The following is a 16,681-nucleotide window of genomic DNA, read 5'->3' as shown; positions in this document are numbered from 1 at the left end:
TACCAAAATGTTCATAGCAGCCCTATTTACAATAGCCTGGAGATGGAAACAACCTAAGTGTCCATCATCGGATGAATGGATAAAGAAGATGTGGCACATATATACAATGGAATATTACTCAGCGATAAAAAGAAACGAAATTGAGCTATTTGTAATGAGGTGGATGGACCTAGAGTCTGCCATACAGAGTGAAGTAAGTCAGAAAGAGAAAGACAAATACTGTATGCTGACACATATATATGGAATTTAAGGAAAAAAATGTCATGAAGAACATAGGGGTAAGACAGGAATAAAGACACAGACCTACTAGAGAATGGACTTGAGGATATGGGGAGGGGGAAGGGTAAGCTGTGACAAAGCGAAAGAGCGGCATGGACATATATACACTACCAAATGTAAGGTAGATAGCTAGTGGGAAGCAGCCGCATAGCACAGGGAGATCAGCTCGGTGCTTTGTGACCGCCTGGAGGGGTGGGATAGGGAGGGTGGGAGGGAGACGCAAAAGGGAGGGGATATGGGAACATATGTATATGTATAACTGATTAAATGTGTTAATAAAGCAGAAAAATAAAATAAAATAAAATAAATCCAAAAAAAAAAAACTGAAAAAATGTCACCCCACTGGCATATCCTGTGGGCTTCAATGCTTTGGGTTTTTGTTTTTTTAGTTCATTCCTTTTTATTGCTAAAAAGTATTCCACTGTATGGCTGTATCAGACTTTGCTGATCAAATCACTAACTGGTGGACATGGGAATTGTTTCCAGTTTTCGGCTATTATGAATAATGCTGCAATGATTATTCACACAGAAGTCTTTGTGTAGGCTTCAATGGTTTTAGTAATAAGCTTAAAACAATTATTTTTAATAAGAATGGCTTGTGCTCAAGCCCCATCCAGTAATGCTTTTTCAAGACTCAAGTTTAATACATTTTTATAAAACCAAGATGACGAGAGCTTTCAGAAAAGCTTTTCTGGTTAATGTAGCTTTCTGGTGAAGTGAGGCTTTGACAACATGACATCTTTGTTTTGAATTCTGCTTTTGCAAACAGTACAGTGAGTCTAACTATGTTTCACAGATAATTAAAGATTTTGCAGGGCCTCCTGTTCACTGGACAGTGAGCTGCTGTCCAGGACTAGACAGAACCCTGACCAGCAGAAGGCACAGACCAGGCTTTGAGTCTGTAACATGGCATGAGGCTGCTTTTACCTGTAATCCCTGGTATGAGTTGTTGTTGTTGTTGTGTTAAACTGCTTCTAGCTGCCTTACTACCTGCCATTTATTAGTTCCTAACGATATGCCAGCCACTTCGCACAGTTTAATACTCCCAGGGGGCTCACAGGCGGGCACCCCGTGGAGACGGTAGCACCGCCCTGCTCCTGCCACCGAGCGCACGCGGCCTGGATTACAGCTCGGGTCTGCCATCCAGGCCTGTTCTTTTTGTTTCATTGCCTGGTGCCAACCATGGAACTGACTCTTTTTTTTTTTTTTTCTTTTTTTTGCGGTACGCGGGCCTCTCACTGTTGTGGCCTCTCCCGTTGCGGAGCACAGGCTCCGGACGCCCAGGCTCAGCGGCCATGGCTCACGGGCCCAGCCACTCCGCGGCATGTGGTATCTTCCCAGACCGGGGCACGAACCCGTGTCCCCTGCATCGGCAGGCGGACTCTCAACCACTGCGCCACCAGGGAAGCCCAGAACTGACTCTCTTAAAAGATAATTCTGCAGACTTTGAGTAGGCAGTTGGGTTTGTTTTCATAGTGTGATACCAGTACCAGTGGGTATGCTACCAATTCCTTGCACTAATTTCTTTTTTCTTTCTTTTTTTTGGGGGGGCTGTGCCACATGGCTTGTGGGATCTTAGTTCCTTGACCAGGAATCGAACCAGGGCCCTCGGCAGTGAAGGTGCAGGGTCCTAACTACTGGACCGCCAGGGAAGTCCCCCTTGCACTGATTTCTACAAAGCAAGCTGACTAATAACAGCTAACTTTTACTGGGGTATAGTGTATGTCAGACACCAATAGGCTCTTTTTCATAATTTTCTCATTCAATCTTTAAAAACATCTGTGGCACAGAAACTATTATCCACATTTTACAATTGAGAACACTGAGTCTCAAAGAAGTAAAGTTGCCCAAGGATGAAAAGATTATTTCCTCAAATGCTTCTCTAATTGAGGTATGAATGACATTTCCTTCAAATAATCATCAAGAATATTGGTGACTCACATGCCGCGGAGCGGCTGGGCCCGTGAGCCATGGCTGCTGAGCCTGCGCATCCGGAGCCTGTGCCCCGCAATGGCAGAGGCCACAACAGTGAGAGGCCTGTGTACCATAAAACAAAACAAACAAGAATATTGGTGACTCAGAAACCATGTCATTTCAGAAACTGAAAGACTTTATTAAAGAAATTTTATTTTTGCCTTAGTCAGCAGTTGACATAAAACAACCTTGACTTTTAAAGCCAGCTTTGGTCTTTCCCCAGCCTTTTCTCTGGACCATGAATTCACTTGGAGCCAACAAGTGCCTCAAAGAAAAATCCCCAAACTGTGAAGAAAACAGGCGTATTTCCCTTCAGAAAATTCAGAGCCGCAGTGTGTAGTAATTAAAAGTGTTTTCTCCTCAACTTGCCTCAGATGGAGTGACGCCACCGTAGTGGCTCGGGAAGTGGCAGGTGCCCTCCTCCCACGTCTCCTCCATCACAGAACACCTGCTGCTAAGCAGGAGGCCAGAGGTTTGGACCCGATGCCCCATATGAGGACACTATGAAGTGCTCACTCCTTCACATCCGGCCCAGGAAGGAAAAATCTGAATTTGGGAGTGACAAAGTAAGTGCTTAAAGACCACTTACTCCAAATCTATGCTGTGCAGCAATCCAAGAAGAAAGGCACAGTACTTGTCCATCTCAAGGCTATGTGCCCCACAGCGCTCAGCAGTTACCCTCAGGTGTAACTACTCTTCCCTGTCTCCTGGGGTAAGCACAAGGACACCAAGGCGCTATCATCCTCTCTTTAAGAATTTCAAACAACGATACAGGTCTCGTTTAATTGCTCCTTTTGCATTTAGGTGAGACTGTTTCCCATACCAGTTTTACATGTTCTAGTATAGCTTCAAAAACTATGAACACACTGAAATTAAAACATGAAATATTAGGAATCAAAAATAACACAAGGGCCAAAGACCGTGATATGAGGCGTCAGCAGTGTGGCTTAGATGCACGTCACCCCACCTCACCCTTCCCAGAGGCAAGCTCAGGCAGCCACTGCAAGGCCTCTCCAAGGTTACGCTGGCCATCAGGGTCCAACAGTCGAGCCTGAAACAGCAACCTAAACCAAGACCAAGCACTGGGTTGTTCTATCCAAAGGAAGCCCAAGTGTCTTCTGCAATAGATTTTCTGTGCAAGTCAGCCCTGGATCCTGGGCCAGTGGTGCTGTGCTGGGGATGTGATGTGGTTCCCCCAGCAGCAGTGATATCTGGGATCAATACTGAAAGCTGCGCTTGGTCTGGATGTCATCAAGAATCTGCTGTAGCTCCTCATCTTCAAACCGCCCCTCCAGGCTACAAGAAGAAAACCAAAAGAAGTGAGTGTTGCAGCGACTGAACACTGTTCCCCACCCTCTTCTTTCGTGCGTGCTAATCTTTGAACACCACTGGCCCACCTCTCCGCTTACCCCTAAACGCCGACACCTTTATATTTCAACTCTTATTTCTTTCCTTTAAAAAACATTATGAAGTATTTCAAACATATAAAAGGTATAGAAAATAAGCTAATTTTAAAAGTTATCCCCACTTGATTCCCTTTTTTTTTTGCCACACTGTGTGGCATGCAAGATCTTAGTTCCCCGACCAGGGATTGAACCCGGACCCCCTGGAGTGGAAGCTCAGAGTCCTAACCACTGACCGCCAGGGAATTCCCTCCCCCCTTGATTCTTTAATAAACATGACAGACACAAATCGATGGCTCTGTGTGTGCTCCCCTATTCCAATTCCTTTTCTTCCTTCCCCAGAAGTAACCATTATCCTAAATTTGGTATTCATCATCCCTACATGTACTTTTTTTTTCGGTACACGGGCCTCACTGTTGTGGCCTCTCCCGTTGCGGAGCACAGGCTCCGGACGCGCAGGCTCAGCGACCATGACTCACGGGCCCAGCCGCTCCGCGGCATGTGGGATCCTCCCGGACCGGGGCACGAACCCACGTCCCCTCCATCGGCAGGCGGACTCTCAACCACTGCGCCACCAGGGAAGCCCTACATGTACTTTTATACTAATATTTACTATAGTATATGTAAATGTATCTACCAGCAATATGCAGTACTGGTTTTAAACTATAAGCAATGGCATTGTACCGTATGTATCCTTCTGCAATTTTTTCACTCAAAATTCAATTTGGCATTTGTTGACATTATTCCACGTTGTCCTAGTTCACTAGTTTTTTCACTGCTATATAATAAACATTGTATGATCATACAATGATTTCTCCAGTCTTGATTGTTGTCCAGTTTTTGCTATCACTAACAATGCAGCAATAAACATTGGAATACATGTCTTCTTTTAAACTACGTATGCATTGCTTTTAGGACACGTACCCAGGAATGAATTTTGGGGTCATGGGGTATATTCATCTTTAGCTTTACTGGATGTAGCCAAACTGCTCTCCAAAGTGACCGTACTAATTTGCACTCCTGTCATCAGTGTACCAGAGTTTCAGCTGTTACACATTTTTGCCAACAATCGGTGTGCTATAAAACCATCAATCTCATTACAAAGGCACTCATTCAACGTTGGTGGTATCTATCTAGATTTTAAATGCACACAGCTTTTAGACACAGTAATTCTACTTGTAAGAATTTATCCAATACACATAGAGCTTTTCACAACCAGTCCTAACCTTGGGATCAGAGCCTTGGACTCCTCAGCAGTCTCTGGACAAAGGTTGGCTAAACAGGCCAACTCAAACTTATGAAGCTTCTTCTGGAGCAGCAAGCTGATCACAGGGAAGAAAATCAAGACAAACAAACAAAATCAAACAATGATGAATAGGAAAAAGGGCATCAAATGTAGCTAGCAAGGAAGAGAAAAAATAAAGCACTTGCAATCTTCCCATTATGGTTAGGTTTGCTGCAAAATCCCACTTTCAAATCACTTCCTGTTCCTCTTCCTGGAGAACAGGAAGCTACAACGAAATCATGCAGAGACAGTGAAAACGAGGCGAGCACACCAAGGCAGAGAATGCTTGCGATGATAACTTCTGAGAAACTGCTCTCTACCTCGAGGACTATACAAGCTTTCCCCCACGAATGTATCCTGTTGCTCTTTGCTCTTCCTACCACTGTTCTTTGCTTCCTTTGTTATTAATTGTATGTCAAACACATGATGTCAGATGTCCCCAATCTACCAGGCATTTTGACTTGGAGAAAATTCTCTTTTAAGTGTATCTAAGAAATAAATACAGGCATATCTTACTTTGTACAAATCTATGTATAAACTGCATCTTATTTTAAATGTACTTCTAGCTCAAACTGTAAAAAAGAACATCAATACAAATCATATCCTGGATTCTCACACATCGACTTCTTAAAACAGAGGTCGTCCATGGTAAATCTGGTTTCAGAGAGGACCTTAATTATCTGTTCAGAAACAAACATTTCCTGTCCTTACCACTCGATTACAAGCCTATTAGTTATTGTTCAAAATTGAGAAAATAGGGGCTTTCCTGGTGACACAGTGGTTGGGGGTCCGCCTGCCGGTGCAGGGGACGCGGGTTCGTGCCGTGGTCCGGGGGAATCCCACGTGCTGCGGAGCGGCTGGGCCTGTGAGCTGTGGCCGCTGGGCCTGTGCATCCGGAGCCTGTGCTCCGCAACGGGAGAGGCCGCGGCGGTGAGAGGCCCACGTACAAAAAAAAAAAAAAAATTGAGAAAATAAAGACAGAAAACTGAAAGTCACTACCTAAACAAAATCAATGTTACCATCTTAGTATGCCATTCCAAACATATTACTATGTTTTAGAATACAAACTCACTCATTCTGTTTTGTAACTTTTCGTCACCTAATAAAGCTATTTTCATTTTGTAAAGAAAATACTGTAAACTTAGTTACGCAGGCAGAGGTTCATAATGTAGTGTATGTATTATATGGAGGCATTTGTTGTAAAATGAACACATGCTCATTTATAAAAAAATACCACCCCCCCAAAACCCCAACATGGGAAAATAACCTGAAATTCTACCCAGAAATAACCACTGTTAACATTTTCGTAGAGAGTCCACCCCCCTTTACATAATTAAAAACAAAAAAACAAACAAAACAAAACCCCGAAAGGAATTATAACAAATGTTATTCTGTAACTGGCCTTTTTTCACTCAACAATACAGAAGCTGTTTTCCATATTAGTACACACATAACTTTACCTTGAACATGGCATTGCACTGAAAAGTTGTGCCATAAATTTATATATCATATTTCCTGCTGTTGAACATTTCTGTTGTTTCCAATTATTCATCATTTAAAATAATGCATTCTAGGGCTTCCCTGGTGGCGCAGTGGTTGAAAGTCCGCCTGCCGATGCAGGGGACACGGGTTCGTGCCCCGGTCCGGGAGGATCCCACATGCCACGGAGCGGCTGGGCCCGTGAGCCATGGCCGCTGAGCCTGCACGTCCGGAGCCTGTGCTCCGCAACGGGAGAGGTCACAACAGTGAGAGGCCCGCGTACGGCAAAAAAAAAATAAAAATAAAAAATAATGCATTCTAGACATCATTGTAAATGTATACTTCTTTGTGCACTTGATTGATTACTGTGTGCTTTAAAGAGAAATCCCTGGAAGCAGAATTATTCAGTCACAGGATATGATATGATATAACTGGGTGGCTTCTTTCTGAGAGACAGTGCCCTAAAAGGGCTTTACCAATATACACTACACTTCCACCAGCAGTAAAAGATGGTGCCTCTTGCCTCTACTTCTTACACTAGGTTTCCCATTCTTTTTTTTTTTGGCTGTGTCAGGTCTTCGTTGCAGCACGCAGGATCTTCGTGGCAGCGTCTTTCGTTGTGGCACGTGGGCTCTTCGTTGCAGCATGTGGGCTTCTCTCTAGCTGTGGCATGCTGGTTTTTCTCTCTCTAGTTGTGGCGCGCAGGCTCCAGGGCACATGGACTCTGTAGTTTGCAGCACGCGGGCTTCTCTCTAGTTGAGGCACATGGGCTCAGTAGTTGCGGCGTGTGGACTCAGTAGTTGTGCTGCACGGGCTTAGCTGCCCTGTGGCATGTGGGATCTTAGTTCCCCAACCAGGGGTCGAACCCGCGTCCCCTGCATTGGAAGGTGGACTCTTTAACACTGGACCACCAGGGAAGTCCCAGGTTTCCCATTCTTTTTTTTTTAGTTTCTGCTTTATAACAAAGTGAGTCAGTCATACATACACATCTGTTCCCACATCCCTTCCCTCTTGCGTCTCCCTCCCTCCCACCCTCCCCATCCCACCCCTCCAGGTGGTCACAAAGCACCGAGCTGATTCCCATTCTTTTTAAACCTACTTAGCTATTTTAGCATTTCTTTGATTTCCTAGAAGATGAACATTTCATTTGAATTAGATAGTCATTTGAAGTTCTGATATAAATCAAGTCATTAGAGACTAATAAATCCATTTTTATAAACTGGGTGTCATCTCTTAATTATTTGTTAGAGCTCTTAACATTAAGGATATCAATCCTTTTCCCAGTTTATTCACACTTAGATTTTACTTATGGCACTTTATTTAAAGATATTTATGTAAATTCATTTACTTACTCAACTAAAAATTATTTAGTGCCTACAATAATGAATATAATCAAGTCCTCGCCTTTGCAAAGCTTACAGCCAGCTATAATAGTCCATCAAGTTTCCCCTCATTTAAAGTCCTGCTAACCAGATCCAAAACTGTATATTCACTTAAGTTATCACATAGCATTTTTTTTTTTTTTGGTGGTACACGGCCTCTCACTGTTGTGGCCTCTCCCGTTGCGGAGCACAGGGTCCAGATGTGCAGGCTCAGCGGCCATGGCTCACGGGCCCAGCAGCTCCACAGGATGCGGGATCCTCCCGGACTGGGGCACAAACCCGCGTCCCCTGCATCAGCAGGCGGACTCTCAACCACTGTGCCACCAGGGAAGCCCCCACACATAGCACTTTTATGCATGATAGTTTACATTTAAATCTTTAATTCCTTCAGAAATTATTTTGGTATAAGGTATACAGAGTTACAACTTCATTTAAAAATATTTTCCCAGTAACATACAGTACCATCTTTGCCATACACTGGACTCATATAAAACATAATAGATTTGGATTTGTATCTGTTCCTGAATTTTCTATTCTGCTCCAATCATCTATCTATTCTCAGGCCAAAGTGTCACTATTTTCATTACTGTCACTTTTTAATGTATTTTAACAGCTTATAGGGCAAACTCCCCTTCCTTTTCCTTTTTAAAAGTTTTTCTGGGGCTTCCCTGGTAGCGCAGTGGTTAAGAATCTGCCTGCCAATGCAGGGGACATGGGTTCAAGCCCTGGTCCAGGAGGATCCCACATGCCACGGAGCAACTACGCCCGTGAGCCATAACTACTGAGCCTGTGTGCCTAGAGCCCAAGAGCCACAGCTACTGAGCCCACGCGCCTAGAGCCCACACGCGGCAACAAGAGAAGCCACCGCAATGAGAAGCCCGCGCACCACAACGAAGGGTAGCCCTTGCTCACCACAACTAGAGAAAAGCCCACGCACAGCAACAAAGACCCAACACAGTCAAAAATGAATAAATAAATAAATAAATTTATTTTTTTAAAAAGTTTTTCTGACCATTCTTACAAATTTTAGATCTTTTGGGGGGGGCATTCGTTAATTAACTTATTATTATTTATTTTTCACAGCGGAAGATATATTTTTCTTGGCGCCACTTAGGTAGCCTGTGCTGCCCACTGGTAGGATTCAGGTGATTGGCGCCTTGCCTCAGCCACTGTATGTTTATTTATAATGATCTATTACCACCTCATCTTAATTGCATTATATGGCAAATTATGCTTTATCAGTGGAATAACAGTAACAGCCACAAAACAAATTACAGATGTTCAAGATGGTATAACAATGAATGCACTGTCATCCAAAACCCTACTTACAAAGTTCCGAGCATATCTGAGAATATATATCAATTACCTTGAGGATTTAGGATGGCACTAAATGTATACATTAATTTGAGGAGAAATGACATTTTTACAGTATTAAGACCTCTTATTCGTGAATGTTTAAGTCCACCTTCATTTATTCAAGTCATCTTTTTGGTTCAACACTGCAGTTTTGTATGTAATCTTTTCCCCATGCATATACCCACACTTTTCAGAACAGGCTATACTTCATATACAGCTTTATCACTTCATTTTCTGCACACCTAAATTATGTGAACATCCTTCAATTTCATTTTCTATCATAATTTTCAATGACAATATAGTAGTCCATCAAACGGATTTACCACGATTTATTTAATTACTGTTGAATATTTAGTTTCTTTTTAAACTGTGACTATTATTAATAGCTCTCTGAAGAATATTTGCATATATACATCTTTTTGTCCACTTGCTTTTCCTTAGGACAGTACTTCTCAAACATTTCACCAGAGTAAAGCAAACAAGTACCCACAGCCAACTCGGGGGCATAGGCACAAATGACTTTCTGCAACTGCAAGGATTTAAGTCTCATGATTTATTTCAATAATTCAGGGACTTCCCTGGTGGTCCAATGGTTAAGACTCCGAGCTCCCAATGCAGAGGGCACGGGTTCGATCGATCCCTGGTCGGGAAACTAATATCTCGCATGCCGCGTGGTACAGCCAAAATAAATAATAATAAAAATAAATAAATACAACTAAAGTATTAGAAAAAAGAGTTCATATATATCATTTGTTTTACTTCACAATATACTGGTATCCGTTTGCTTTAATGCAGAAATGTTTTAAACCATACCACCAAGTAACACTGATGACACCCAGTTTATAAAAACAGACTTCTCTAGTGGCTCAAATTATATCAGAACTTCAAATGATTAATTCACATGAGACAATGTTCATCTTCGAAGAAATCAAAGAAATGCTAAAACAGCTCTTGTTTTCCCTGGGGCCTCCTATATACCCCAGCACCTCACTGTTTCCCAGAGCACATCCGACCAATTTGAGAAGCAATGCCTTAGGAAAAAATGCTAAAAGCCGGTCACCTTTTGAATGGTGAAGCAAAGATCCAGAAAGAATGCTCCTGATTTATACTTATTAACATAGCAAGATCTCTAGGACACATCAGGGAAATAATAAATAAGCTCACTTTATTAAAAAAAGCAAAAAAGCAAAATAAAACAATGCTGTGTGTTTATGGTGTGTATGCCAATGTATGGAACAAGCTCTGCAGGGCTAACAACAAACTTCTGACAGCAGTCACTCTGCACGGAGGTAACTGGGATTTGCGGTACAGCAAAAGGTGGCCAAGGAGGATTCTGACCATATAAGCTATTTCAAAATTTTGACGAAGACATTATTTTACTTACATTAATCGTACAGATGATGCCCACGGGGTGGTGGGGAGGAGCGGGGGAGGCGGCGACAGCATTCTACGTGCAGATGTCTAACAGTCTGGATTAATAAAACTTTCTGTCAGCACTCACCTACGTACACTGGCAATGGTCTCTCTGTTTTTGAAACGACTGAAACGGGCTGTGTAGTTTAAAGTTTTCATGAAGACCTCAGAAAGTTCCTGTTCATCCTCTGCACTCTCATTTTGTTGCTTTCGATGCTCCAGAAGCATATGAACTTCTGAATTTAGAAGTGTCTCAGCTGTTTCAAACTCTATTTGTGAGAAGCATAAATGTCAGCTGAAAATATTCCTCCAAAAGTCAGCTTCTAAACGTTCCTTTTGCCTTTGAGACCATCGGCAAGTCTCTGTCCCTACAGAAATCCAGAGGCTTCATATCCCACAACTGTACAGTATTTTTCAGGTTTTTTGTTTTTGTTTTTGTTTTTGCCATGCCGCGTGGCTTGTGGGATCTTAGTTCCCCGACCAGGGATTGAACTCGGGGCCCCCGGCAGTGAGAGCACCGAGTCCTAACCACTGGACTGCCAGGGAATTTCTAACTGTACAGCATTTAAAAAACAAACAAACAAACAAAAACCTGAATAAAAAGTACCTAGACAAAACCTAAATATGAAAAACAGGTTTAATTTATCATGAAATTAAGAAAACCATCTCCCTCTTAGTTATTACACCATAAAAAAGAAAAGAAACATATATTTCCATTATGCCCAAAACTTCCAAGAAGCTATCCTATGGAAGGAAGTATTTCACCTAGAGTCTATAAAATACAATACTAGAAGCAAACTATATGTCTATAAACAGATAAATAGTATTATGGTACAACCATTAAGTACTACCTAGCCCTTTGAAAGAATAAACAGTTCTACACGATATATCATGAAATTTTTAAAAAGCTGTATGATTTCTATAGCATGATTCTATTTTTGCAAAGAATAAAGTGTATATGTATAAGTATATATTTATAAATGAGCACAGTTTGGAAGCATAAGCACTAAACTATTTACAGTCGTTTCCTCTGGGTGAAAAGGTGTGAAATTTCATGTTTTACTGTGGATATAGTAATTTTTTTTAAAAGGAGGATACTGTTAAGGCTTCCCCCGCTTACTTTGTATTTTCCAGTACCTGTAAGATGTGATACTTTAAAATCTTAAGCTTTCTACTTCTACTTATTTTTTATTATTATTATTACTTTTTTTTTTTTTTTGCGGTACGCGGGCCTCTCGCTGCCGTGGCCTCTCCCGTTGCGGAGCACAGGTTTCGGACGCGCAGGCTCAGCGGCCATGGCTCACGGGTCCAGCTGCTCCGCGGCATGCGGGATCCTCCCGGACCGGGGCACGAACCCGTGTCCCATGCATCGGCAGGCGGACTCTCAACCACTGTGCCACCAGGGAAGCCCTTAGTTTGGGTTTTTAAATTACAAATTAAGCACATCACACTGCAAAGAGTAAGTTCTCTGATAGCAAAATGTGCTTTACTCCCAGCCATCTGACAAAGATTCTCTCCCTGACCAAACTCCAGGCTCCTTCCTGTGCGCCCTCTTCTCCCCAAGGACTCAACTTTGGTCCACAGAAACTTGACGAGGGCTTCCCTGGTGGCTCAGTGGTTAAGAATCCGCCTGCCAATGCAGGGGACACGGGTTCGATCCCTGGTCTGGGAAGATCCCACATGCCGCGGAGTAACTAAGCCCGTGTGCCACAGCTCTTGAGCCCACGTGCCACAACTACTGAAGCCCGCGCCTAGAGGCCGTGCTCCGCAACAAGAGAAGCCAACGCAATGAGAAGCCCGCGCACCGCAACGAAGAGCAGCCCCCGCTCGCCACAGCTAGAGAAAGCCCACATGCAGCAACGAAGACTCAATGCAGCCAAAAATAAATAAAAATAAAATAAATGCATTTCAAACACTAACAAGATTTCTAATAGCTCCAGGCCGCATCCCTGGGATGACTCTAGCTCTTTACAGTGGCTGTTTATGAAAACTGAAGGCTGCCAAAATAACTTACTCTTTGTTCCAGCCAACACCTTAAGGCAGGGCCCCTGTCTCCCAGCCCAGAGCGAGGGGTGTGGGAGGGTTGGAGTTAACCGCCAGTTAACAAATGCAAAGGGGTTTCAAATGGACCCACACCCCGCTTCCCGCTTTTCGTAATTTTTCACTTCCCCGACCCTACTGAGGCCCCGCTCACTCCTCTCCTTATTCCTTCATTCTCCCTTTAAAATGCCCAGTCACCTCTACAGATCGAAGTTTAGATGAGTCCACGCTTGACTCTCTGTCCTACTGCAATAGTATATTACTGATTAAAATCTGTCCTTTCCCCTTTAGTGCCAGCTTTATCTTTGACACATCCCTCCAGCACTTCGCAGCTCATCGGATAAAACAAACTACTTAAACAGGAGCAAGAGGCCGCCCAGGGGCGGTGTGGAGTTGGGCGCCGACGGCTCCAGGACTGCAGGCGTGGACTCCGGCTGGCCCGCTCCCGCGGCACCTTACCCTGCCGGCCCGCATCCCCCTCCTCCCTACCCTTCGCCGCGCCTGCCCAGGCCTGCGGCGACCACGCAGGACCACGGGGGCAGTCCGGCAGCCCCAGGCCGCACCTTTGGGAAAGATGAGCTGTGAGGCGTCCTCCTCTACGTCGCCAGCCCGCGGATCACTGCCACCGGCCGCCATCGTCTTGCCGCGCACCGCAGCCCACACCGCCGGAAGCGGAAGCGCCGAGCCGCGGCCACGGAGGGGGCGTGGTCTTGGAAACGGGGCGGGGCTCCATTGGGGATGGGCGGGCCACGGTGGGTGGGCGGGGCCTCTGTGGGTGGGCGGGACCCCGACGGGGCGGGCGGGGCCGAGGGACTTGCAGCGGCCTTGAGCTTCCTTTAAGGAAGCGGAGACAGGCCAGAGCCGCGGGGTCGCGGGGGTTCCCGGAGGGCCGAGGGGCGTCTTGCGCTGGCCGCTTCCGGAGAAACCGTCCTTCTCTTCTCCAGTACGCCCTTCGCCGCGCGTCGTGGGGACTGGTCACTTGGCCTTTCTGAGCCTCAGCTAACTCACCGGTGAAGTGTGGATGAGGACACCTGCTTCCCAGGGCGTAGGGAAGGATTAGATGAGATGCAGGAACGCGCTGACCGACCCAAGGAACTGTCGTTGATGGGAAGCTGGGTAGGTGACTCCGAAAACATACAGTGTAATTTTTTACAATGCCTTATGCATTTAAAATGTTTGATTTGTAGTGGAATTTTTCCAATACTTCTCAACATGTGGATAGTGATATTGAGAGGCCTGTTGGAACATTTGGATGATACTTAGAAAAGTAAGCAGGGGCTTTCCTGGTGGCGCAGTGGTTAAGAATCCACCTGACAATGCAGGGGACACGGGTTCAATCCCTGGGATCCCTGGTCCAGGAAGATCCCACATGCCGCAGAGCAACTAAGCCAGTGCGCCACAACTACTGAGCCTGCGCTCGAGAGGCCATGAGCCACAACTACTGAGCCCGCATGCCACAAGTACTGAAGCCCGCGTGCCTAGAGCCCATGCTCCGCAAGAAGAGAAGCCACCACAGCCAGAAGCCTGCACACCCGCAACGAATAGTAGCCCCTGCTCGCTGCAACTAGAGAGAGTCCGCCGGCAGCAACGAAGACCCAATGCAGCCAAAAATTAATTAATTAATTAATTAATTTTTAAAAAGATAAGCAAATGAAAAAGTTTCCAACTTGAGAGAAAACAGATGGCTGTACAATGAAGGAAATAATCACAGTGCACTACTTGGCTCAGGAGTGAACCACCTTTAGGTATCATGTGAACTCTGTTAAGAGAAAATGAATGAGGATATTACCAGACGAGAATATGTACCTGTATTCCTTTGATTTATAAATATAATTTTCACAAAGTTAATTTACCTTGTATCTGTATTTCCAGAAGAAATGTATCCGGTGAATTAATGGCAGGTTATATAGTATGTTAGAGCTTATTACCGCCTTGAAGGGCTTTCCTACACAGTTCATTACAGCTGTGGACCGATGTCCCGAGGAGTCTGGGGACATGCAGCAGCTGGGTGTGGGAAATGGTCCTGAACTCAGCATAGGCCCCTTTCTCTCATCTATCCATCCAACAGGGCTTTACAGAGCAACTACTACTTACTGGACTTACCATGGGCTGCCCCCAGGGCTAGCCGGATACCCAACACACACAGCAGGAGAGAAGTCAACAGGTGAAGAGAGAAGAAAGGAGAATAACAAATAATACATAGTGATGTTTCATAGGTTGGTTTGTCCACATTTTCATTCAGGAAAACCATCATAAATACTTAAGTGCAAAGCCCTGAGGTTAAAAAGATGAATCAGTCCTAGAGCTGTCCCCAAAAGGAGCTCACTAAGAGTGGTTGATGCAAGATCTGAACTTATTTTCCATCATAGAAGACAGAAAGTGGCAAGGGGTATGAGAGATATGGAACGATACAGAGAAAGAGGTCATTATGCTCCTCAAGAGCTACTATGGTTCTTTGTACTGTATTGGCTCAGGGTCAAGTTCTTCAACCAGCCCAGCGAGTGCCTTTCAAAGGCAGATATTCAAGCCAAGGTCACAGACCCTAGATTGATCTGGAAGCAGCTTTAGAGCACTTCCTCCACCCTCAGTCTCACAAGAACCACCGATCTCTGACCACATGGCTTAGTTCACGTTTCAGACAACAGAATGAGTTTAAAATGGCAAATTTTGTGTTATATATATTTTAGCACCACCAAAAACAAAACAAAACAAAACAATATGGAATTCCATGCTGTTTAACTGCAAATATGGAATACTAATCTCTAGAACTATAATTTCTCTTGAAGGAACAGAATTCCTCTCACGCACCCCAGAGTTATTACCAAAGTCTGTGTTTAACCAGTTGTTGTGATCTATTTCCAAAATTATCATCTAACCCTGACAGCGTATACCTGTGGCCAAGTTGTAAGGGCTTCAGAACTGGGTATGTTAAAAAAAAATTTTTTTACATCCTTGCAAATAAAAATTTAAACCAAAGACTAACAATATCAGCATATGAATGTTTGTAAGGTTTGAAAAATTATTCCTTGCCATTTTCTCCAAACACACCTCATCCTTTCTGGGCCATTCAAAAGCAAGAAACATTTTCCTTTAGGTCAGACCACACCAACGTCCCAGGGTCTTTGTTTGGGTTAATTAACCTCACCAAATAACATCTTAAATTTGAGCACCCCCCCACCCCCGAGTTCAGGTTGTAGCTTTCTGGGCAAGGTCAGTTTCACTGGAGAACCGAATGAAAACTATGAACCTTCTTTCTAGAAAAATCCAAATTTTAAAGGGTTCACAAACCTTAGTTCAGAAAAGTTGGCTCTAATAAACCAATGGCATTACTACCAACCACAAAGAAAAAATAAATAAAAGTGCAAGGTTATTGGGTATCACGAACACCACACAAAAACATGCAGGCTGAAAAAATATGATCTGGTTGGCTGTCTTTAAAAATAAAATGACTGGGGGCTTCCCTGGTGGCGCAGTGGTTGGGAGTCTGCCTGCCAGTGCAGGGGACACGGGTTCCAGCCCTGGTCCGGGGGGATCCCACGTGCCGCAGAGCAACTAAGCCCGTGCGCCACAACTACTGAGCCTGCGCTCTGGAGCCCACGTGCCAGAAGTGCTGAGGCCCACGCTCCTGGAGCCTGTGCTCCACAACGGGAGAAGCCACCGCAATGAGAAGCCCGCGTGCTGCAACTAGAGAAAAGCCCTCGCGCAGCAATGAAGACCCAACACAGCCAAAATAAAATAAATAAAATAAAATAAAAAATATAATGACTAAAATAATAATAATGACTATTACTACTATTCAAAAAAAAAGAGGCAAGACAAAGAACAATTTTTACCCATTATGATTTATTCTCTACAATACTTTGTTAAAGAGTTCAATGATTTGCACTCAGAAGTTATATAGCCAAGAGGCAACCAAGTGTAATACAAAGAATTGGTCTAAAGTCTTTGCACTGAAGGCCATACAAAGTCTCTTGCTTCAGGGAAATAAGAATGAAAATAAACAAAAAGAACAAATAGCTCCCTAGGCTCCAGAATCTCAATAGAAAATAACATCAACAGTTAGTGAAATT

The 16,681-nt window shown here is 44.1% G+C and overlaps 1 protein-coding gene across 2 annotated transcripts; it reads right to left on the bottom strand.

Moving 5' to 3' along the window:
- Positions 1-2,368: 2,368 nt before the first annotated feature.
- Positions 2,369-13,247, bottom strand: POLR2D (RNA polymerase II subunit D; the record flags this gene model as incomplete). Of its 2 annotated transcripts, XM_079710406.1 has the most annotated exons (4): positions 2,369-3,549; positions 4,883-4,978; positions 10,660-10,840; positions 13,175-13,247. In XM_079710406.1, the coding sequence occupies 4 exons, from the start codon at positions 13,245-13,247 to the stop codon at positions 3,471-3,473; spliced, it is 429 nt and encodes a 142-aa protein (XP_079566532.1). In that variant the 3' UTR covers positions 2,369-3,470. The 2 variants fall into 2 exon arrangements, with proteins under 2 accessions (XP_079566532.1, XP_079566533.1); XM_079710407.1 differs by lacking the exon at positions 4,883-4,978.
- Positions 13,248-16,681: the final 3,434 nt, after the last annotated feature.

The sequence above is a fragment of the Hyperoodon ampullatus genome (assembly GCF_949752795.1).
Source record: "Hyperoodon ampullatus genome assembly, chromosome: 8".
Lineage (NCBI taxonomy): Eukaryota > Metazoa > Chordata > Mammalia > Artiodactyla > Ziphiidae > Hyperoodon > Hyperoodon ampullatus.
This window is presented reverse-complemented; position numbering and strand designations above follow the sequence as displayed.